Here is a 25,023-nt window from a genome sequence, read left to right as displayed (position 1 = left end):
TTCCCTTGAGAGAAAAATTTACATATAAGGAATGCTCTACACTGAGTTTAAATAAAAAACTCTGCAAACCTCAAACTGCTTAAGAACAAAGAAGAAAATAGCATGTGGCTGAGTCATGAGAAATTCTCAAAGACTAAGCGAAAATCTTTGCCCAAGAGAAGTTGTTGAGGGAAACAGTATATTTCAGGTTTCCCTGATAACATTTGATGTAATGTTTATAGCAATGAGAGAATGACAAGGTTTCTCTCATTTCCCATTGGAACAAAGTGAACAGTAGATTGGATGTTGTTAAAAGAATATTCTAGGACCCATGCTTCCTTTAACAAATCGAGGGATGGAGTGACACAGAGGGAGTTAAAACAAAAACATGAATGGAATCCTGGAGTCTTGAAAAACAGCATACTTGAGTTTTCTGTTTTTGTTTGTTTAGATAGTTGAATGCAAGTATTTGTAGGTGATATTTTTCTTTCTTGGTGTTTTTCTTTTACTTGTAGAAATTCTTTTATGGGATGACATTTTCAATTCAAAATGGTTATCAGACACCACTTTGATAAGTTATCTGAGTGTTCCACTTATTTATTTTTATATCTTTTTATATCTTTTTATATCTTGAGGTAATTTTAATAGAAAAATAATGGTTGTAAGATAATACAAAGATGGCTGGGCGCAGGTGGCTCATGCCTGTAATCCTAGCTACTCAGGAGGCTGAGATCTGAGGATCACGGGTCAAAGCCAGCCTGGGCAGGAAAGTCTGTGAGACCCTTATCTCCAATAAAAACCACCAGAAAACTGGAAGTGGTGCTGTGGCTGAAGTGGTAGAGTGCTGGCCTTGAGCTGAAGAGCTGAGGGACAGCACCTAGAGTTCAAGCCCCATGACCAAAAAAAAAAAGATAATACAAGCAGAGGAGGAAGGAAATGGGATGGTTATAGACTATTAATTGCAGAAATTATGATTCAAATTTACTTTTAAATGCAAGTTATGGAGTTGCAAATACTCTTGGAAAGAAGTGGAATGATATTTTCCTCTGTCAGACCTCATTGTTAATAAAAAGAAAAACCCATATTTGAAGTAATTTTTTAACCAACATAATTTAGGTGTGATTGATATACAAAAAGTTCTAGATTTCTGCTGGGATGGTAGCTCAGTGGTAGAGCGCTTGCCTTGCATGCCTGAGGCCCTGGGTTCGATTCCTCAGCACCACATAAGCAAAAAGAAAAAAGCCGGAAGTGGCGCTGTGGCTCAAGTGGTAGAGTGCTAGCCTTGAGCTGAAGAGCTGAGGGACAGTGCCCAGGCCTAGAGTTCAGGCCCCACAACCGGACCCAAAAACAAAACAAAAAAACAAAAAGTTCTAGATTTCCGCCGGGCGCTGGTGCTCACGCCTGTAATCCCAGCTACTCAGGAGGTTGAGATCTGAGGATCGCGGTTCAAAGCCAGCCTGGGCAGGAGAGACCGTGAGACTCCTATCTCCAATAAACCACCAGAAAACCGGAAGTGGCGCTGTAGCTCAAGTGGTAGAGCGCTCGCCTTGAGCTGAAGAGCTGAGGGACAGGGCCCAGGCCCAGAGTTCAAGCCCCATGACCGACAAAAAAAAAAAAAAAGTTCTAGATTTCCAATGTATACAACATGATGAGTTTGTAGATATGTTTCTATCATCTTCTAAAATGGAAATCGATTTTAGATGACTATCAAAGATATTCAATTGTTATTCATCTGGATATTTATTAACTGTGAAGATAAAATAATCAACTAAAACAAAATCCATGAGACCAGAAATGTGAATAGAAAAATTTAAAAAAAAGCCTTTAAAATAACATAACCACAGAGGGATCACTTTAAATTAAATTATTCAGTCATTAGAATAGGAAAAGACTGAGAAACCAGTAGACACTTAATAAATTTTAATTCTAAACAAATCCATCAGCATTTTATCTATCTGTCTATCATCTATCTATCTATCTATCTGTCAGTCCTGGGGCTTGAACTCAGGCCTGGGTGCTGTCCCTGAGCCTCTTTGTGTGTAAGGCTAGCACACTACCACTTGAGCCACAGCATCACTTCCAGCTTTTTCTGAGTAGTTTATTGTAAATAAGAGTCTCATAGACTGACTTTCCTGCCTGTGGTGGCTTTGAACCAAGATCCTCAAATATCAGCCTCTTGAGAAGCTAGGATTACAAGCATGATCCACCAGCACCTGGCTCAGCAAGTATTTAAGAAGCATCTATGAATTGACTGTTCCTTTTAGAGAAAGTGAAACTTGATTGCTATCCTCACATATGAGCCTTGTATTCTTCTGAACCTGAGGGAGACTCTCGATTCATCTATAATATATTTACAGTGACTTTCTAGGGATTCAGAACATTGCAGGACCTGAGGAAGATTCATATTCTGAATGACACAGTGTCAGCATCATTCTAATAGAAGGTGACCCTGAGGACTGGCATATGAGGGAAAACCAGGCTTGCCCTGGACATAAGCCCAATTGGGTGGATCAAGAAGAAAGAAAAATAAGCTTGTTTTCTTTCCATTTGTGACAAAGTTGTTATCAGGAGGGATTAGCTGGACCTTCTCTAATCAGTAATGAGCCAGGCTTCTTTTCACTTGCTTGGATCTTAAAGGAACTTAAGGCTTGAAATCCAGCAAGAATGAGGAATCGGTCTTGGGAGTCAGCTGATTTGTCCACATTGGCCAGTTGTGTTCTCTTCCTTGCTTCAGCTCTCAATCTTTGGGCAAGATTTTTGGGTCAGTCTTGGGGCTTGAACTTAGAGCCTAGGTGCTGTCTCTGAGCATTTTTGCTCAAGGCTTAACACTCTACTTCTAGGGCCACAGTGCCACTTCCAGCTTCTTTTTGGTAGTTAATTATAAATAAGAATCATATACACTTTCTTGTCTGGGCTGGCTTTGAACTATGATCCTCAGATCTCAGCTTCATGAGTAGCTAAGATTATAGGCATAAGCCACCAGCTCCTGGCAATCTTTGGACAATTTATCTTTTCACTATGGTAGAGACACGCTGACACTGTGCAAGCCCAGCCCCCTTCCTGACTCATTGTTATTATGAGTTGGTGAAAGGAAGGGAACATTTTCTTTCCTTGTTAAGCACTAAATCTCAGCCTAAAAGACCTTAGTTCCCATTTACTCAAATTAAAATCAAGACACCCAGCTCATTATGTTAAGTGATCTGCAGGCATTACCTTGTTGTTGCGTTCAATTCCAACATAATCTGCCTCTTCTGGTATTGTGACGAAGAGTTCAGCCTCATAGGCTCCTTCCCCTTCATTTCTGGCATTGATGACAAGCATGAGGTGATTTTCATCTCCAATGATGATCTGATGCTTATCTCTGAAAATGCAGTTTAATAAGAGTGATGAGGAATTTTACTGCTCTGGCTTGATGGATACTTTCTTTCAGAATTTAGGAGGAAAAGAAGGAAAATGGGATAAAAAAAGAAAGATCATCAAGATGGCGGGGGGCGGGGTGGAAAGAGACAAGGGAGTCATTTCTTGGATGGGAAGGGCAGGTAAACATCCACTGGGAACCCACTAACAAACAATGCTCAAATAACTGATGTACAACACCTGTGGGTTCCAATAGTGAAAATCTCTCCACGGTGATCAGTTCATAGCCACTAGCATGCTTAACAACTGGCTAGCAAAATCCCTGCAGAGTGTACATTTGCTTTCCAACAGAGGATGGAGTCAATGAACACTAAGAGAAAGGGCTTAAACAGCTCAAGGTAGACATGATACAAAGTGGCGGGTAAGTGTTGGGGACCAAATAGATAAAACAAGATCTTCAATGGCCAGTAGAGGAGGAGTTTTAAGTAGGCAATAATAATAATAATAATAATAATAATAATAATAATAATAATAATAATTTACTTTGAACTCCAAATCAAACCCGTACTTGAAAAATGCCTCCCCCACTTTTGACCCTCCTGACTCAAAGCGATTGCTTTTGACACTTGTTGAATTAATGCAGTTTGGGCAGTCCCCTGGAGAGATGAGCAAGCAGATTCCCAGTGTTGGCAGTGAGGCCATTTCAGAGCGCAAGGAGCAGTCAGAGTTTTACCGCGGGAGAATGTTGAATCCGGGGTCTGTTCTGGCTGTAACCTGACACAGCGCCAGAGCCTAGGCCCCCCATTACTGGCAACTGTGAAACCCTTTGATTCTTATTTGACTTTGTGACACCTTTTGCCCGGCTCCCTAGTGTGTCTTTTAAGTTTTTTTTCCCTTCTTTCTTTGCCAGTAAACTTAAATTAATTTTGTTTGGACAGTTTTAAAGATGCCTCAAAGTCATTGGGGGTGCTGTAAAAAACCAGTTTGGTTAAGGTGCTGATGGAGCTTGTCTGTCTGAATCTCTTGTTCACTTTGCAGAGATGAGTGAATTTAACCTGAGCCATCCCTGAGTTTATTTTCAACAAAATCACCATTCCCCCCACCTCACGATAGCAGAAAGATGAAATGGCCCAACAGGGAATACTACTTAACACCAGTGACACAGAATTGATTCCATCTCTGGCTGACCCAAAGTGTAGCCAAATTCACACAGCATCCCCACCTCCCAAACCCTGGAAAATCTGGAAATCTGGAAATACTGGAGATCTACACCTTCTCCAGAAAACCTTGAAACAAACACCTGTATCCCATTAGGTACCATGCACACATTTATTTATTTAAACTCACGGTCTAGCCGCTAGCTTCAGATCAGGAACACACAAATTGTCTTCTCCGCAGTCCACCAGGATGTGAGCCTGTGTTGAGCAAATGGTATCAGGAAAAACCGGGGAAAACCCAAGTTACATCCATCCTATCTCTGAAATTCCCCAATGATTCCATGAATTGATCCAAAGCTTTCATGCCCTGGACAAGATTCTAGCTAGTTCTACCCCAGCTGGGTGAACTCTTGATAAAGACTAGTTTACACTACAGCCTAATCCCAATTTGTCCTGAAATGACTGTGATGAATGCTATCTGGTTTGAGCATTAAAGGCTGTATTGCTTCCATCACAGCTACATTTTGAACTAATTAAATCTTGGATACTCAAGGAAAGGCTTCTGAACTCACAGTGATGCACTGTTTTAAAGACCTGTTAACGAATGCTCCCAAATGATTCATTGTCTGCATTCAAGAATAAAAAAAAAAGAGCTGGAGTGTGTGTGTGTGTGTGTGTGTGTGTGTGTGTGTGTGTGTGTGTGTGCATATACATACTGTATATTGACTGATACTGGAGCTTGAACTCAGGACTTGGGCTCTGTTCTGGAGCGTTTTCCCTCAAGGCTAGAGCTCTACCACTTAAGCCACAGTTCCACTTCCAGCTTTTTTCATGTTAATTGGAGATAAAAGTCTCACACACTTTCCTGTATGGGTTGGTAATCTTCAGATCTCAGCCTTCTGAACAGTTAGGATAATAGTCATGACCCACTTGCAATTTGACTTTGGGCTGGCTTTGTCTTTTAAGTCCTAGAGCTTGGCTGAGAACGCACGTGTATATGGAGACCATACCTGTTCAGTCACAGCATTGTCTCTGTAGTGGTTCAGTATTGGTTTCACTTCCAAACCTTCTTTAAAGGTTGATTCATCCAAACTATAATTCAAACTGATGTTGATTGGGGATAATTTATCTCGGAATTCAGTTTCATCCTAGGAAAAATAAGCATCAACTCAAGAACAGCTCTATCCAATAGCTGTTAAGATGTTAGCTTGCAAAAGACAGTAAACCCTTGACTATAGCCAATGAAAATGAATGAGGAGGCAATTCCTGCAGCAGGTTGAGCCACAGGCTGATTGATGTGGTATTACCAGTGTAATGTACGTGAAGTCAGTAAAAGCCATAGAGTCAGAAAGATGTGTGTGGAGGTAATCATCAGCCATTCCAGACCATCGACAAGGCACCTAAAATCACTCACATCTTCAGGTCAAAGATCACACCTCTCTCCCATAAACACCAGGGGAAGCACTGTGAATCAGGACTTTTTTTTGTAGGGTTACCAGAGTTTATAAGTTCTATTAGGTCTGGGGAAACATCTTAATTCTCTTCCCCCTAACACCGTTAGCATATTTGAAGTTCTTTAGCAAAAAGGAAATGGAAGTTGCTCCAAGAGCAAGGGAGAATCAGCAAGCAGCACACACAAGCGTGCAACAGCACATCATCCTTTAGCGCATACTTGTAAGGGCCAGGATAAAGACTGTACACACAAACATCTTATCCTCAAGTTTGCTTGTGAACTTTTAGTATTGACTGAGATCCTCTTGTTAACTAAGTCCCTTTAGAGAAAGAGAAGAAATGGAGATGAGTCTAACAACTAGCCAGGTAAAGATAGATAGCTGTATACTTGTGTAAAAAGTATTTTGACATTTGAAATAGCATGGTAAGTTTTGGAGCCTTATTATTATTATTATTATTTAGATCTATATTATTATTATTTGTTGCAAGTAAACTTTAAATTCATGGCTTTATATTTGTTAGGCAAGAGCTGTACCACTTGAGCCAGGTTGTTGTAGGTTACTTTTCAGGTAGCATCTTGTTCCCCTACCTATGCCTCATAGGTCGCTGGGATTACAGACATGAACTGACATTACAGACATGAGGCTGGTTTGATGGAATAGGGGTCTTGCTGATTTTTTGCCCAGACTGCCCTTGAATTTCAACCTTCCCAAACTATAGGCATGTGCCACAGTGCCCAGCCCCCAAACACATTACTTTTAAGAAGCATAAATTACAAGTTGCTTGCAATAAAAGTTTTGCATACTAAGTGTTTTCCTGAATTGGCTCTGCATGCAACGAATGCTGATAAAAATCTATGTGATATAATCCACATAGGATAAAAATTCCAATAAATGGGCTCGAGCTTTTATGTTTCTTTTGGGGAGGAGGCAGTTAGAAATGAAAACCACCTGAGTTGAAAGCTATTACCCAGATTTTTGGTCCCAAATGACAAGAAGTCTTAGAAATGAATAGCAGTAGATCATTAGGTTAGTTCAAGTAAGGGTCAAGAAGAAAGCATTCAACCTTCAAATGAAGTTTCCTCCCAGGAAAATGAAAATAGACAGATGAGGATCTCTGTAGACCTGTATGATGGCTACGTGGAGAAGGATGGCTGGAATTTGGGTTTAAATGTTAGGAGCCTCGAAAATGGTTTGTCAAACACTTACTCGAAGGTAAACAGTGAAATCCTGGCAGTGGAGGGATCTCTGCCCTTTTATCACAAGAGGGAAGATGAGATGGGGCTGATGGTTGTTGTGGAAGAGTGTGCGCTTAATGGCTCCTTTTTGCTTCAGGGAGTCCAACTGCACCTCAGCTGTCAGGGCTGAAGGAAAGAAGTAAAGAGAATAAAAGTACTCAGTAAACCAAACTTGCTGCTCTGTATGGATGGGAATTGTGTGTGTGTGTGTGTGTGTGTGTGTGTGTGTGTGTGTATGCTGGTGGTTCTGGGGCTTGAACTCAGGGCATAGGCACTGTCCTGAGCCTTTTGCTCACTTCTAGTGCTCTACCACTTGAGCCACAGCTCCATCTCTAGCTTTCTGAAGATTAATTGAAGATAAGAGTCTATGTTCTTTCTTGCCCAGGCTAGCTTTGAACCATGATTCTCAGATCTCAGCCTCCTGAGTAGCTAGGATTACAGATGAGCCCCATTGGTGCTGTGTTCAGATAAGAATGCTTATTTCATCGGGCATGTCTTCTATTCTGAGAATCAAACATAATACATAAAACTGAAGGAACATCACAAAATACTTTCCAAGTTATTGTCTCCCATCACTGTGTGTAATATCAGTCTTGATTCTGGAAACATCTTTATGCAGAGTGTTCTATGAATGTGATGGAATCTATATGTTGAGGAAGAGCTCTTTTGTTTGCTCTGGTCTGTGAAGAGCCACACTTACTGTTACACTTACTGTTATGATTTCTTAGCACAGAAGTGCAAAAATGAAAACACACTTGCTTACCTATTGTGTTGGAAAGGCTCTGACCTGTGACAGATGCACAGACTTTTAGAGATAAGCTGTAGAAAAACAAAAGTCAATAGTATGCTGGGTTAGTAAAGTTTTGAATCAGAAGTTGAAATTCCACCTCAGATCAAGTCTTTCTACCTATACTTCTCATTACATACACACATGTACATATATATATATGTATATATATATATATATATATATACACACACACACATACACACACACATTCACATACCAGTTTCATCACAATACAAATACAATCATAACAAATAGTATTGCATGGGGAGGTAATACTTGAAACTATGATTAGAAATAAACTGATTCAATCATTGCAGCAATTTATGCCCTGCTGCCTTTATTGAACAAATACATATGAACACTTCCATATGTCATAGAATAAAACTATTGGCAGTCAGTGTGGGCACAGTGTGGGGAAAGCTGGTGATTAGCAAGAACATAGCTGCTCAGAGGGATTTATAGATTAGAGCTTCCAGCCGGATGGGAAGCACAGCTATCGTGGTTGGCTGGTGGCAAAGGCAGGCTGAAAAATGTGGATTTAAGCCTAAGCAGCATAGAACAACAGGTCATGCTTAGCTCAAATCACCCACTCAGCTTGGAAGCGACTAGAACTTAGTGGCAGGGATAAGAGCAGAATCAGAAAGAAGAGGGATGAGGGAAAGAAAGGAGCTAAGGAGCCCAGAGTAACTGTCTTCATGTAGGTAAGCACAAGGTAAAAACACAATGATGAGAGAGGTTTGATGTGGAGGAAAGGCACTTAGTAGAGTTGCCAATACCCATCGAAGTGTCTGTACTGGTTTTATCATGGCCTGCCGCCGGCCTTGGTCTGTGGCCACAGTGGCAGAGAGAAATGTCCATTCATTTCTGTCAGACTTTGCTGAGTACTCTCACCCTTCCTTCAGAAAAACATTAACGGCCATCATCTCTGAGGATGTGGCCCTATGCACGTATCTAAAAAAGTGAAAATGCAAGAAGATACTTCCTATGATTTAGTGGCACTCTTAAAGTGTTTACTAATAAGATGCTATAGTGCGATTTACATATTTCTCTGGAATTCCAAAGGAGCAAATAAACCCTAGTCGTACTTTAATTATATGTCAGCTTCCTGTGTCAAACATCATGGAAACCTGGGACATCTGGGATTCATCTAGTTCTGTGACCTCAGTCAATATCTCTCCCTTCAGGGTAAATTATTTGCCATACACCATTAAACTGAATGTTTCCTGAGATGTCTACTCTATAACAAGTGTTTACATCACGTCTCCAGAGAAATGGCAAATTCCAACCCCTTCTGCTTCAATTAGAATTACTCAAGGAAGATGAGTGGTTAATCACATCTTTAAATTTTGTAGTGGGGCTGCCTTCCCAAATTGGATTTTTTTTTTGCATACTTTATGTTTGGGAAGTGTTTGATATGTGCTGAAGTCATTACTCAGCATAGACAAAGCTCATTAGCTTTTATAAGACAAATTCCTATTGATAATGAAATTGTCAAAATATACAGCAATTTATCTGACACAAACAAAAAAAGGAATACAGTTCTTGGAAAAGGAATAAAAGCAAACGTTTTCTCTTTGTAAAAAAGTACTTGAGAAATGTCAGCTAAAGGGTTACTCTTGGTTTATGAGTTGTATGTCGTTATACATCAATGATTTTTACTTCTCCCTTCTGTTAAGTCAATATCATCAATCATTGAGTGACTTTATCTTTTTCCTACAAGTTTAATATAAAGGCTAGAACTTATTGAACAATTGTTAATAGTCCTACAACCAAAATCTTCTGGCTTAAAGTGGAAAAGACTTTGTTAACTCTTAGATTTTTCGAGAACTCTATCCTAATCTAAGAAGAAATACCTCAAAAATTGCATAGTAGCTGTCAGAGCAAGGTTGGCTCTTTACCACTTGAGCCATACCTTTAATCCTAGTTTTTTGCTGGTTATTTGGGAGGGGGAGACTCTTCTGCCCTGCCTGGCTTTGAGTCACCATCCTCCAGATCTCAACCTCCTAAATAGGATTGTTTATAATAGGATTATAAACATGAGCCCCAGGGCCTGCATTTTTCTATCTTGTAATACTTTGAGGCAACATTTAAAGCTTTTGCATATTGAAATACAATGTGTTGTAGGAAAGATATGTAATAGAATTAAAGAAACAATTGTAAAGGAAGGTAGTTTATTTTCTACGCATTAACAAATTTCATTTTATCTTAAGATTTGATATAACAAAAAATGGCTCATGATAAGAGACACTTTCTCATTCAAACCATTTTTTACGAAGTTAAATAAGGCCCATGTTAATTTGTTTTCTTTCTCCTTTTTCTATGGTAGTAGGAATTCAACTCAGGTCCTCACACTTGCATTATCCCCCTTCCTATCATTTTATTTTCTTTAGTTACTGTACTCATAAGGTCTTAGGCTAATTTTGTCTGGGCTGGGCTTCAGATAGTCTTCTGTCTCTACCTCCTGAGTAGCTGGGATTACAGGCCTGCACCACCATGCTTGGCTCCTTTTGTCTTTTCTGAAAGTATTTTAGGCTTATAAAAATAATCCATCTAGAAATCCTTAGAAAAATCTCTCCAGTTCAAAACAAACACATTCTAAACCAGAATGTGCCACCAGTGCTTAAAAGAATTCAGTCCAGAAAACCAGGGCGTTTTGAAGGTGTGAACAGAGCTTTACTTGAGGGGTGTAGTAAAGTTTTAATATTCATGCTCAAGTAGCACTCACAGCTCATTTCGTGTTCATTTACTTGTGCCAGCGTAAGGAGAAATGCTGGCTCTTTCACGTATTTTCCCAGGTCAGGTTTTCATTATACTCTTTTATGGTTTTAAACCATTTTAAACTGTGCTCAGGGCACTTCCTAAGTAGTTTCAAAAACAGTTCAAGGAGAAGGTACCCCTTCCCCTACTGGAAGTTCCCCACAACAGGATGTTTTACAAAGAATTCTTGAGGGGCCTGGCATTAACCACCTCTACCCTCCCAAATGTAGACTTCCTGTGAACTCTTGTCAAAGGGCCATCAGCAACACACTAACATACGCTGGAAATAACTTCTTTTGGTCTAGGCTGGTTCTGTTGTACATGTTGGCTTTATCTTAGTCAACACATTGCCTGAATTAAGCTTAGAAATCCTGGAAAAAGAGAGCACATCCTAACCATCACAGGGCTTTGCCGGATTTCCAGAGGATAGGCCTTGATGACATGGAGAAATCATAATGGCTTCTGACTCTTGTGGGACATACACAGTGAAAAATAAGGTGGAAGTTTTTCAGGCTATGTTAGACTCAAACTCCAGTGTGTCTATTCAAGAGACTGCTATAACTCAGAGGGTACATTCCTAGAAGATAGATAAGCCATGTTCTCCTGTGGTCCAGGCAAAGGTCCAGTAATTTCTTTCTTTCTTTCTTTTTTTTTTTTGTCTGTGGTGGGCTTGAACTCAGGGCCTGGGCAGTATCCCTGAGATCTTTTGCTTAAGAATAGCACCTTACCACTTTGAGCCACAGTGCCACTTCTGGGGAAAAAGAAGTCTCACAGGGACTTTCCTGACTGAACTGGCTTCAAACCATGATTGTCAGATCTCGGCCTCCTGAGTAGCTAGGATTACAGGCATGAGCCACTGGCTCCTGGCTAGGTCCAGTGATTTCCATTGCTGTGAGATCCTGGCCACAAAAAATACAGGGAACAAAAAAAAATCTCTAGTTTTATACTATTCACCTTTGGTCTGATTGTATTTGTTAAATGCTAAAACTGCATCTATTGTCAGCATAAAAGATGGAATAATTTAACTCAAGCGTGTTTTATTTAAAAAAAAAATGAGGGGCGTATTATATGTCTGAAAAGTGAGAGTACCCAATGTATAGGTGAGGGAGAGTCAAGGTTTGATCAACATTTATTGTAATATATGTACTCACTGGATACTACATTGAAAAATGAACTGTACAACTTGTGGGTGGGGATACAAGGGGAAAACAGAGAGAGCAAAGGGAGGGGGGACATTGTCCAAAAGGAAATGTACTCATTACCCAATGGTAACTCATCTGTTTGAAAAGATTTTTTTAATTAAGAAAATAAAAGAAAGAAAGAGATCATTAAGATTTGATTCCCTGGGAATTTCCCCAAGCATTTTCCTATGCTTTTCATCTCACTATGTAGATTGAAGAGCCAGCCTCTTCATGATAACCCCATAAGGCAGAGAATACCATGAAATCATAATTCCTAATCCTAGCTACTCAAACTTGCTTTACCGACCAGGACCCCTTGAAGCCTTTCCTAGATATGCAACATCTCACACCCTACCCTAGACTTACTGCACCAACAATGCATTCTGGGGGTAAGATCCCTAGGTGATTCGAATCCACATTAGTTTGGGAAGCAAGGAGCTAACTTACCAGGCCACAGGCGTCAACACCTCAGGAATCTGGCAAGTTTTATTTTCAAGATTGATAATCATTGGGCTCAGCAGAAGTTGGGCATCTACAGTCACCACAGGTCTGGCTCTGCAAGAGAAAACACGGAGTCTGAATACATCCCATGAGCCATGGACACAAGCTCACACCACAGAAGGAGGAACTCCATTTCCACAGCCAACATCCCCTGGCCTGTGCCAAGAATTCTGCTTACTGCATGAACAAATGGGTGCCACCCTCAAGTAACCCCCCTAAAGCACATAGCACTGCAGGTGAGTCCCAGGGAAGGATGCTATGTGTCCATCAGACACAAACATATCCACAGCCTGCTTTCTTCATGGAGAGGACTCACGCTATCTTGACCATATTGCTGCACAACACTAATCTACAGTGTGTAAGAATGTCTGTCACCATGCTTGAAGGAAAATATTCATTCTCTAGCCACTCACAGTAAGTGCTTGAATTTTACAGCTTTTTTTTGTTGGCTTGTTGAGAATGACCATAATCACGACGATGAATGTTTTCTTTTTAGCCAAATTTTGCGCATTTAGCTAACCACATGAGAATGGATTGACAGAGTAATTCTATACTTCACCCAGCACTGTGGTTTTCAATCCTGACTGTATAAGATAATTACTAGAGGAAGGAGCTTTCAAAAGAAAAAATACCATGTCCAGACCCCACCACGGACCAACCGATCTAGAAACTCTAGTAAGAGCTAGATGTTAGGATTTATTTATTTGTTTGTTTGTTTATTGGCACTGGGAGTGGAGCTTGAACTCAGGGCCTGAGTGCTGTCCTTTAACTTTTTTGCTTAAGGCTGGTATTCTACCACTTGAACCATAGCGCTACTTCCAGCTTTTTAATGATGAATTGGAAATAAGAATCTCATGGGCTTTTTGTCCCCTGGGCTGGCTTCAAATTGTGTACCTTAAATCTTAGCCTTCTGAGCAGCTAGGAGTACAGGCATGAGGCCTGGCTCAAATTTTAAACACATTCTAGTTGGGATGATTCTAGTTGGAGCTATGTTTGAGGTGAGACACTGATAGAGACTAAAGGCCATTCTAGCCAACCAGGCAAAGTTGACAAAGCGAGAGACTAAACCATGGGAGAAAAAGAATGGAAGCATTGTTAGAGCTGGACTATAAGATACAACTGGGAACCAAAGTCTCTAGATTCTTGTCCTTAGAAATGCCATGTTGGAAATGTGTTCCTCTGGCTGACAGAAGGGAGAGCTGTGTTTTGGGGCACAGTGTTGTTTAGGGCACTACTTCAAACATTTTCATGATTACCACATGGAGCCCACTGGGATTTTTCCTAAACTCCTTTTTACTTATTTATCTGTTCTGTATTATATTATTTTCAATATTGTGTTTCAGTTTGCTGGAACAGCAGGCGATACAATAGGATTAGGCATGCAAGAGATTTATCCTGGCACAGACTTATGGGGAAAAAGGGGAGTGCAGAAGGCTGGGAGTTCTGAGCTGTGGAAGGGTGGAGCAAAGGAGAGGGAATTGGATAAGAAAGTTCTGGCCTAGGCCATGGGATGTGCTCCAGCTAGAGTTGTCTAGATCAGGAGTTTCATGACCTACAGATATAGCCTTGCGTTTATGTTGGGGTGCTCAGCCACGGGCTGGCTGTAGCTTAGGGAAAATAAACATTGGTGCAGGCCGTGGTGAATTCTGAGTGGAGTAGCTGGAGCCATAGGTTTCTGAGTGGTGGGCCTCAGGGCCAGTGATTACAAATGAATGGAATGGCCAGGCTTTGAATCCATGTCTAATTGCATTTGAATTGCTCTTCCATATTCACTTTCCGAGTTTGCCAAGTCCTGGTAATATTCCGTTCCCTCACTTAGCATCCGTACTTGACCATATTTTTATTTTTTGTTTTTGTGCCAGTACTGGGGCTGGAACTCAGGGCCTCATGCTCTTACCTGACTTCCTGGCAAAGTTGGGGTTCCTCTATCCTTTGGCAATTTTCCCACTTCTACATACTAGGTCATAGAAGCCAGGGTAAATCGTAACCTTCTCCCACATTGCATGTCTAAATCAACCCCAAAGCACAAAGAATACAAATACAGTAGCATCCAAAAAAAGTCCTTTTATGATTTTCTGAACTTTATGTCATATTTAATATTACACAAGGGGTATTAAATGTTAGCCCATGAAGTTGTTGCTTTTTAACTGTTATTATTAAGAAGTTGCACAAAGGGGCTTTAATTCCGTAAGTCAGGAAATGAATACAATGTCATCCTTTTTTTTGCTTTCCCCTATTTTCCCCCTACTACCCTTAAACTCATAATGTTTTAAGAGTAAAAATACAGAGGAATGACAGAAAGGTTGGACTTTGAAAGGGATATACAAATGCTTTCAGAATAAGTAGTGGGGGCTGGGAAGGTAGCTCAGTGGTAAAGCGCTTGCCTTGCATGCTTGAGGCCCTGGGTTCGATTCCTCAGCACACATAAGCAAAAAAAAAAAAGAGCCAGAAGTGGCGCTGTGGCTCAAGTGGTAGAGTGCTAGCCTTGAGCTGAAGAGCTGAGGGGCATCACCCAGGCTCAGAGTTCAGGCCCACGACCGGACCCAAAATAAAACAAAACAAAAAAGAATAAGTAGTGGGAATGTGGTCTCTAAGGTAAACTGAGCAACAAGAAGTAAAGGCATTTAAAACTGATAGAAGAATGTCTGCACTCCACCAGTTTGCACCCTACCAACCACATACCTGTAAACAGCAACTTTTCCTGTTCCAAATGCACCCACAAGTAAATCTAAAACAACAAAGACAAAACAAATCACAAAATCCATGCACAATTTTTGTAAAGATGATCTACACAATCCCTATCCATCCCCAAATCTAAAATCTGAAATGCTCCAAAATCCAAGTATAAGCATTGTCATAACACAGACGTGGAAAACTCCAGGTACGGAATTATTTAAAATAGTTTATAAAACCATTTTTGGGCTATGTGCATAAGGAGTCTATACAAAGTGAGTTTTGTGTTCATATTTGAGTCCTATCCCCAACACCTCAAGATCTGTGTGTCAATGTTCAAGAACCTGACCAGAATTCTAACCACTCTGGTCTGAAGCATTTTGGATAAAGGATACTCAACCCATACAGTTATCAATTGTATAGACAGCAAAGGAAAAAAATAAGAAGAGCAAAGTACATCTTTCTTAGGACATTTTGGGAAGAATATAACCTATACAGCTAAGTCTATAGGATATATGAATGAAGCCCTTCACCATTCAGGAAGGCAAATGTGTTAGAAATGCTCAAGAAACTCATCAGAACTTCACTGTCCCCATCATCTAGACTCCAAGTGCACATCCTGAGGAAACAGGAAAAGCATAATGCTTTTTACTACGTACGCAATATGTACCAAGTACATGGTACACATTACCATTGTCATTGCACTCATTCTCTTACTACTCTCTTGTGGGCAGCAATCCAATGAAGCAAGGATCCTTACTACTGGAGCAAACATGCCAGGTGTCATTCTGACACAGTAATTTTGATTGGATCCTGAGTAGACTATTGTTAAAAAGCTATCAATAGTACATGAAATAATAGATATATTTCTATTAATCATAACTAATAGTAATAGTAATAATAATAGCATGCATAGAACTTTCTCTATACTAAAATTCCTTTGAAGTGATTTACTTGGGCTCCTAACAAGAAAGTAGGAAGTGTCTTATTAGAAAGCTGCCAACGGGCGCAGGCAGATTGATCATAATATTTATCATATCCTTCCTTTCCATGCCCTCCTAGATTGCCACTATTCCTCAGGATCAATTGTTGTTGTTGTTTTTTTTTTTCTTTTTGGAACCGCTTTCCTCAGATCTCAGCCTCCTGAGTAGCTAGGATTACAGGCGTGAGCCATCGGTGCCCAGCATTCAGGATCCTTTCTTAAACAGACTTGTTTAGTAATCCTTGCTTTCATGTCTGCTGGGCCAGCTTAACCAAAGACATATTATTCTTGTCAGTGTTTCTGTTTAAAAATGGACTCAAACCGTTTTAAGATCAACACTGTAAGTGGGGTATCTTAGGTTTTACAGAATCATGTTGTAACAATAGCTTTAAAAAGATGTGTATGCTAATGTTCAAGTAAGTCTGACACGGGTCATCCAAGAGCTCTCTACTAGAGGAAATAGAAAACACATTAAGAGAAGATCTACAGCGTGGCTAACTGTGGCTCATGAATAAAATGTTTAAAGTCTTACATCTTTAAAGTTGGATGCTAAAGATTTTTTTCCTTTAGTGTCTTTTCTTTTCCTTCCCTTCACCTCTCTTTTTTCTCTCCATTCTTTTCTTTCCTTTCCCTTCTTTTCTTCCTTTCCTTTTCCCTCCCCTCCTTCCTTTCTTCTTTCCCTTCTTTCTTTTTTGTTTTTTCTCTCTTCCTCCTTCCCTTCCTCCATCTCTTTCCTTCCCCTTTACTCTCTTTCCTTCACATTCCCTTCTCTTCCTTCCTTCTTCCCTCCCTTCCTCCCCCCTCCTTTCTTCCTTCTCTTCCTTCCTTCCTTTTCCTTCTTTCTTTTCCTTCGTTCTCTTTCTTTCTCTTTCTTTCTTTCCTTTCTTTCTTTCCTTCCTTCCTTTCCTTCCTTCCTTCCTTTCTTTTCTTTCTTTCTTTCTCTCATTTTCTTTCTTTCTTTCCTTCCCTCCCGCCCTCCCTCCTTCTTTCTTTCTTTCCTGAACTCAGGACTTCCTGCTAGCTAGGACCACAATGTGATGCTCAAGCCATGCCTCTGTTCCTTGATGCCAAAGCTTCTACACCCACCATTTGTTTAAAACTACAGTGATAAATTATATCAGAATGGAAACACTTTCAGCTACCTCCACTTTTTTGCTACATTTGTCTCTTCCACTATATTTGTTCCTATGTCTTGGGAACAAGAGCACCTGATAGGCAGAAATGCATACTTTTCTTGCTAGATAACCATATTTAGGCAAACATAACACAGGTGACTCTGCATGCCCATTGACATGACAGAAGATGGGCAGCTCTGTTGTGCACGAGGATTCAAGAGCTGCCTGTGTGCTTTGGTTTTGGCTCCAAGTAAGGCAAAGCACTCATATCCAAAGATTAGACCTTGTGTAAATAGCAGATGAATGTTAAGAATCAGCTTTTGGAAAAGGCAAAGAAATGTGACAGTAAGCCTTTCCAGGGCAGGAATCTGTGAGTATGTGGATCCCAAAGACTTCCTAGAATGTTTTGGGTTGAAATAAACAAAGGGAGCAGAATCTTCGTATCCACAGTCTCAGGCACAGCACTGGACAGGGCTAACGGTGGTGGCGGCTCATAAATGACTGCCAAGTAGGAGGATGGGTGATCCTATCCTAAACGAAGAAGAGCAGGAAGAAGCCACAGTTGTTTTGACAGGTTGAGTGGGTTAAATTTGGCTGGATTTTTGCAAGTGCATTCAATAGAACGGGAACACACACACACATGTATCCATATGCATATGCATGCATACTCAATCCCCATATCCTACAAAATGACATCGAGGTTTTTCACCACATCAGATGACCATTAGAGCCGAGACCGTGAATACTACCGCCCTGTGGTAATGGATGGCCATGAGAGCTGAGACCATGAATACTACCGCCCTGTGGTAATGGATGGCCATCAGAGCCAAGACCATGAATACTACCGCCCTCTGGTAATGAGGAAGAGGGCTTTTCCTTTAGGAATTCAACCTCAGGGTGGGGATTTTCCTACTCTGGAAAAATAACTGGCAAACAGGCCACAGTTTCCTCTATCAGAATGTGGCCACAGTTGTTCGGAGCCTAAAAAAACAGTTATCTACCACAAAAGTATGTTTGTGTTTGAGATGCCATCTTGGTATCATGCCTGCTGGAGATGGCTGGAGTATTACGCTCAGGACATACTGCATTTGTCTGATCTCTCCAGGGCAGAAGAATGGATGCACTGGTTTGGTTTGTTTTTTTTTTTGTGTGTGAAAATACTGTACAAAGGAGTTACAATTACTTGGGCAAGGTAATGAGTGCATTTCTTATCAAGCATTGTTGCTTCCTCCTTTGTTTTCCCTTCCCATCCCTTCCCATCTCCCCCTCCACCTCACCCCTCACTGCGCGTCAAAGTTGTAAAGTTTGTTTTTCGACATAATGTCTTGTACATCTCATTGTTGCAATGGGTTCACCTGTATCCCTATTTAAACGGTTTGTTTTTCCCTTCCCCTCTACAACAAATATATACCAACATCAAATACAGTGAAAACAGGGGTTATACTTGGGGGAGGGACATACAAAGCAACAAAGAAATATCTTAGAAATATGTTAGACGCAATAGCAAGAAAGAAAAAACATTTGAGTCCTTATCTTGGGGTTTGGTTTATGTGATTGGTTTAGACAAAGCACCATGTGGTTTCTCTGTCTCTATCTCAGCTCATATATACTATGTAAGCATATGTGTGCATATTTACACAGTTCATAGTGACATGTTTTTGGCTGCATGTATTTTATATATAGTCTAGATGTTCACACATACATGCATATGTTCATGTTTGTGTAAATGTGGATTTACATATGGACATATTAGTATATACACATTAGTGTACTCACATTCAGAAACAATATTTTAAAAAAGCTTTTGCATAATTTTGTTCTTTTGAACAAAATTTGGGTGCTGATACTTTGATTTAACTATGTGACTTGTTATGAACAATTATTCATTTTCTGTTACTTTAAGATAATAGGACTTGGGGCTGGGAAGGTGGCTCAGTGGTAGAGTGCTTGCCTTGCATGCATGAGGCCCTGGGTTCGATTCCTCAGCATCACATAAGCAGAAAAAGCAGGAAGTAGTGCTGTGGCTCAAATGGTAGAACTCTAACCTTGAGCTGAATTGCTGAGGGACAGCACCCAGGCCCAGAGTTCAGGTTCCATGACCGACAAAACCAACCAACCAAACAAACAAACCAAAAAGCAGGACTTGCCAGATACTGGTGGCTTATACTTGTAGTCCTAGCTATTCAGGAGGCTGAGATATGAGGATCACAGTTTAAAGCCAACCTGGGCAGGAAAAGACCTGAGACTCTTAATCTGCAGCAAACAACTCAGAAAAAGCTGGGAATAGTGTTATGGCTCAAGTGCTCAAGAACACTAACTTTGAGCAAAAGAAGCTCAGGGACAACATCCAGGCTCTGAGTTCAAGCCTCAGGACCCACACACATACCAAAAAGAAAAAGAAAAAACAAAGATCATAGGTCTTATACTATCATGTAGCATCAACTCTTATTTAGTCTTCTCTTATAATATGTCCTAAATGCAGATCTGAAATCAGATAATAAAATGTCTTGCCTTTCTCTCTCTCTTTTCTGGAAGAAAAAAATCCAGCAACTAAACCTGGTTCTTTTCACTCCATTGAAAATATACTTAAGATTGCCATACTTCTTGCTGACTGAGAAAACCATTTATTTTCATTCTGCTATTTGGAGGAACACTAAGTGTGTGTGTGTGTGTGTGTGTGTGTGTGTGTATCTGTGTATCTGTTGTCCTGGGGCTTGAAGTCAGGGCCTGAGTGCTGTTTCTTAGCTTTTTTGCTTAAGGCTAGTGCTCTGCCAATTGGAGGAGGCAACAATGCTTGATAAAAAATGTACTCATTACCTTGCTCATGTGATTGTAACTCCTCTGTACAGTATTTTCACAATAAAAAAAACTTATTTAAAAAAAGAAAAAAAAGAAATGTACTCATTACCTTGCTCATGTGATTGTAACCCCTCTGTACAGTATTTTCACAATAAAAAACTTATTTAAAAAAAGAAAAAAAAAGAAATGTACTCATTACCTTGCTCATATGATTGTAACCCTTCTGTACAGTACTTTCACAATAAAAAAACTTATTTATAAAAATAATAGGGCTTGGATGGCAGAATTTGATTTTTCTGACAAGGGAAAGGAGATTTTGGATGAAGTCCTGTTGGAAAATATTGGCTTTGTTTTGAATGTGTGTTTGAGGTTTGGTCGGGTGGGCAGATGGGGTAAGGAGAGGGGAAATGATAATTTCCTAGGAGACATGGCACTCTGGAGGGGACAAGAGGGACAGAGGGAACAAAATTAGGTTAAAGAATCACCTAGAAGCCAGTGTAATCTGAGTTACTTAGGGGGCTGAGATCTGAGATCACTGTTCAAAGCCAAGGTAGGCAAAAAGTCAGTGAATTCTTATCTCCAATTAACTATCAAAAAGCTGAAGGCGGAGGTGTGGCTCAAGTGGTAGAGTGCCAGCCTTGGGTGAAAAAGCTAAGCAAGAGGGAAAGATTCTTTCTTAGTTTAAACCCCAATAAGGGCATGCATGCAAGTGTATATGTGTGCATGTGCGTGCACACACACACACACACGCACACACACACACACACACAGAGAGAACCATAGGAACATAAAAAGAAAAGAATAGTTGTATAAAAAAGATTACAATTACTCAAAAGGGAAAGCTTGAAACATAACCCAAAACCATAGAAATCAGAATGGAATTTTGAAGGTTTAACTTTCCTAGCAAAGGAACACATGAGCAGGGCCAACCAAGAAATAAACAAGCAGAGAAATGTTTAGAGAAATGATTGCCTGATTGAATGTTAGTAAGTATTTTCCTTATGCTTAAGCACCTAGTAAGAAATAAATTTTAATAATTGCTCTCAGGCCTAATCTGTAATGAACTCATGTAGATGAATAAAATTACTTTTTTTTTTTTTTTTGTCGTGAGGCTTGAACTCTGGGCCTGGGCACTGTCCCTCAGCTCTTCAGCTTAAGGCTAGCGCTCTACCACTTTGAGCCACAGCACCACTTCCAGTTTTCTGGTGGTTAATTGGAGATAAGAGTCTCACGGACTTTCCTGCCTGGGCTGACTTTGATCTCAGCCTCCTGAGTAGCTAGAATTACAGGCATAAGCCACTGGTGCCCGGCAAACTATTAACATTCTAATAAAAAGATTATGAACAGGCAATTCATATAAAATACTCGAGACTAATATATATATATATATATATAGAGAGAGAGAGAGAGAGAGAGAGAAAGATATTCAACTCATTAATCATCAGAGGAATACAAATGAAAGGAAGATTGAAATTTACTTCAGTAAAGTTTCAAATTGTAAAAGGTGGAAAGATTAATACCAGGTACTGTTGAGTAGAGCAAGAATTCATATGGCGTTCTTGGTGGGCATATAAATTGGTATAGCTGTCTTAGAAGATAGCTTGTTGCTCATGGTGACAAACCACAGTTTCGACCCACCACTAAGGTCTACAAAATTACCCTGAGGATGTATTGGACAATTATACAGTACACAGATATTTCACAAATTTGTTAGAGCTGACAACTACATTCTGCCTGCTCTGGTGTCTTGAACTCAAGGCCTCACACTCTTGCTTGGATTTTTTTTTTTTGCTCAAGGCTTATATTCTACCACTTGAACCACACCTCAATTTCTAGCATTTCTCTGTTTAAATGGAGATAAGAGTCTCTTGGATTTATCTGCCTATGCTGGCTTTTGAACTTTGGCTTTCAAATCTCAGCCTCCAGAATAGCTAAGATGAGAGGCATGAGCCACCAGAATCAGGCTAAGTAAAACAATGGAGGGATCTCCTTAGCTTCTTGATATAGCTTTTCTCCTGAAGGTGTAGATGGGAATGGGGTCCTCTTTTTCTCTAGCAAGGCATGGCCACTTTCTGGATCTTTCCAGAGTTTTTATTCTATGACCTGCACATGACTCTGCACATCCCTCTGTCAACTTCTAGCTCCTATCTTGACATTGCCCCTGCCTGCACCTCAGGTTCTTACATCATGGCCCAGTCTCTATTCGACAAAATGTTCCAAACATGAACAGAAGATGTTAAGTAAGAATCATGTATCTGGAACCATCGAAGTCTGATCACTTTGTCACAATGCTAATATTAAGAGAAACAAGACTAGGGATATGGTACCAAATTCTGGGATGAAAGATGGTGGCATAACAATCTGGTAACATCCACTGGGCAAGTGGGTTTTGAAAAAAAAACCCATGTGTTTGGATCTAGGAAAGCAGCTCATGTCTGTGGGAAATAGGCATTTAGATAAATCTCCTTAAAGTTTGGCAAATGTGTTACTCTAAAAATAGAGGCTGCTTTTCTTGCTTTTTTTATTGCAAGATGCAAAATATTACTGGAAGGAAGGTTATGAGTTGAGGAAGAAGTGTTTGAAAAAATGCTTGATTCCTTTGCCCCCAGAAAGTAATAACCCTAACAATTTGTCTGAAATGCTTCCAAATGAACTCTGAAGGAAAACATTTATGAGCCTGACATGGTATTAGATTGCAGCATTGTAATTTACTAGAGTTTATTTTCCTTTAAAAATATATCCCACAAAAAAGAGCAAAATATCCAATGAGGGGTCTGCCTTATGAAAATAGTTTTCTATATATTACTAGCATCCTGTGGCTGTGAGGGTGTCCCCTGACCCTTGTTCGAGGCCCCACAATGTAGGGTCCTTGTTTTGTGCTCCAGAATGACCACACTGGTGGACAGACAGGATGTGTACTATCTAGGCTGTTGCTGAAAGTCCTGGAGAAACAAGTTTATGTCTTTAAGACCAAAGTCATTTCTATTAGCAGTGAGTTCCCAGTTTCCTGTCTGGTAAGATGGCGAGATGGACAAATTCCTATGATTTGAACCTTGTTTGTTGAGTGTCAGGGTTGAATTGTGCAAGCCTTTAAATTCTATGTTGAATCCCTACCTTTAGAATCTCAGAATGTGTCTGTACTTGGGAATGGAGTCTTTAAAAGCATCTTGCCTCAGCCTCCTCAGAGCTGGTATCACAGGCTTGTATCATCATACCTGGCTTCAAGAGGTAATTAAAGCAAGGTCATTTGGGTTGTCTCTAATTCAGAAGGGCTGGGGTAGTAAGAAATTAGACACATATCCAGGAGGAGGAGACAGGAGGCTCAAGGTTTAACACCACCTTGGTAAAAAGTTAGTAAGATTCTATCTCTACAACAAACCAGGCACGTGACGGTACATGCTTGAGGTTCCAGCTACATAGAGGTAGAGTTTAGAGGATTATGATCCATGGCTAGTTTGAGCAAATCTAACCCTCCTTCCCTTCCTTTTTGCCTTCCCTTCCTTCCTGTTTCTCTTGGTAGTGCTAGGGTTTGAACTTAGGGTCTTCTTGAACTTGCTAGGCAAGCACTTTACCATTTGAGCCAGAATTCCCAGCCCTTTTTACTTTAGTTTTTAAAGTATGGGCTTACACTTTAGACTGGGGTCAGCCTCAGACCATACCCTCACTACCACTACCTGCCATATGGCATAGACAAGTACCACTGCACTCATCTTGTTTTTGAGATGGAGGGTCTAACTGATTTTGTATGGTCCGAGCTGCAACTGTGATCTGCCCATTTTCACCTCGCACATTAACTATGGGAAACTTCAGGTACATGGTCTTGTGACACAGGGACCAGATCTGGGGCAAAGAGCTCTGATTTCAGTGTTTAATTCTATCCTTCCATTTCCATTTGGCTGGTTGGGTTGAGAAATACAAAGAATTGTCCTCTTCAGAGTAGTTTTGGAGTTTGTAAACTATCTCCAGAACAATTGTGAGTGGTGGATGGTTGGTTGGTGGCCACTTTTCTTTTGGGATTGCATAAGCTAAGCTTGGCAGGTGCAAGTCTGCCCAAGGCTAGAGCCAGTCCACAGTGGGTGAACAAAGGATGTCATGTGTGCCCTGCCTTTTAGTGGGGGGGCTCTTTCATTCCTCTGGCTACTGAGCATCATGCTCTAAGGGGCTTGAATAGTAATTGGCACTGAAATGTCCAACCAAGACAGAGCCAGGAGCCAGGGTCAAATGTTTGCCAAGAATATGTCTGCTGTTTAAGTAAAGCCTGATGTGCTCCTTAGAGAGAAATACTAAGGCTTCTTTTCATCATTTCTACCTATATTTTCATCCTTACTCTGCCTAGGAATAAACTGGCTTACTGGGTTTAAGTAGAGCTGGAATGAAGGTGTGTGTTTGTAAGGAAGCTGGCTTGTTCGCTTGCTTGTTTGTTCCCATGACCCATTCTTCCACCAATCACTTATGTACAGAGCATTTGCCAGGTATACTTTGTCTCAGCCACTGCTTTGAGCACCAGGATTCTACACTGGGCAAAACCAAACCCAGTCCTAACTTCCAACTCACCCAGTGTCCAGTGCAGTGGGGAGGAAAGAGACATTGATGAAATAACATGCTTGTGAAATGTCGATCTGAGATGGCTGTTTTTTAGAGGAGTGACAGTAGTCAGGGAGGGCTTCCTGAGGAAGTGACATTTGACCTGGGCTTCCAAAATAGGAAGTGACCCCCTGGGAAAACAGCCAGGGTGTGTGAAGGCTTAGTCTCGGAAGGGATATATCAAGCAAATGACACTAAAATATGGCTTTCCATTTGCATACTAATACAGTTAAGACGACATCTATCAGCTGGGAAGGTGGCCTAGTGGGAGAGTGCTTGCCTAGCATGCATGAAGCTCTAGGTTCGATTTCTTAGTATCACATAAACAGAAAAAAAAAATCAAGAAGTGGTGCTTTGGCTCAAGTGGTAGAGTGTTAGCCTTGAGCAAAAGAAGCTCAGGGACAGTTCCTAGGCTCAGAGTCCAAGCCCCAGGACTGGCAAAAAAAATGAGGTCAGGTG

The 25,023-nt window shown here is 40.5% G+C and overlaps 1 protein-coding gene across 1 annotated transcript in view; it reads right to left on the bottom strand.

Annotated features, from left to right (window-relative positions):
- Positions 1 to 25,023, bottom strand: part of Itga8 (integrin, alpha 8) — a 165,319-nt gene that overhangs the window by 64,395 nt on the left and 75,901 nt on the right. The window contains exons 14-20 of the mRNA XM_013014739.1: positions 15,094 to 15,139; positions 12,358 to 12,465; positions 7,946 to 8,001; positions 7,154 to 7,308; positions 5,504 to 5,641; positions 4,684 to 4,751; positions 3,193 to 3,340 (exon numbers count right to left, since the gene is read on the bottom strand). Coding sequence (XP_012870193.1) covers positions 3,193 to 3,340; positions 4,684 to 4,751; positions 5,504 to 5,641; positions 7,154 to 7,308; positions 7,946 to 8,001; positions 12,358 to 12,465; positions 15,094 to 15,139 — 719 coding nt within the window. The remainder of the gene's footprint in view (positions 1 to 3,192; positions 3,341 to 4,683; positions 4,752 to 5,503; positions 5,642 to 7,153; positions 7,309 to 7,945; positions 8,002 to 12,357; positions 12,466 to 15,093; positions 15,140 to 25,023) is intronic.

Source organism: Dipodomys ordii, unplaced genomic scaffold (assembly GCF_000151885.1).
Source record: "Dipodomys ordii isolate 6190 unplaced genomic scaffold, Dord_2.0 Scaffold24, whole genome shotgun sequence".
NCBI lineage: Eukaryota > Metazoa > Chordata > Mammalia > Rodentia > Heteromyidae > Dipodomys > Dipodomys ordii.
This window is presented reverse-complemented; position numbering and strand designations above follow the sequence as displayed.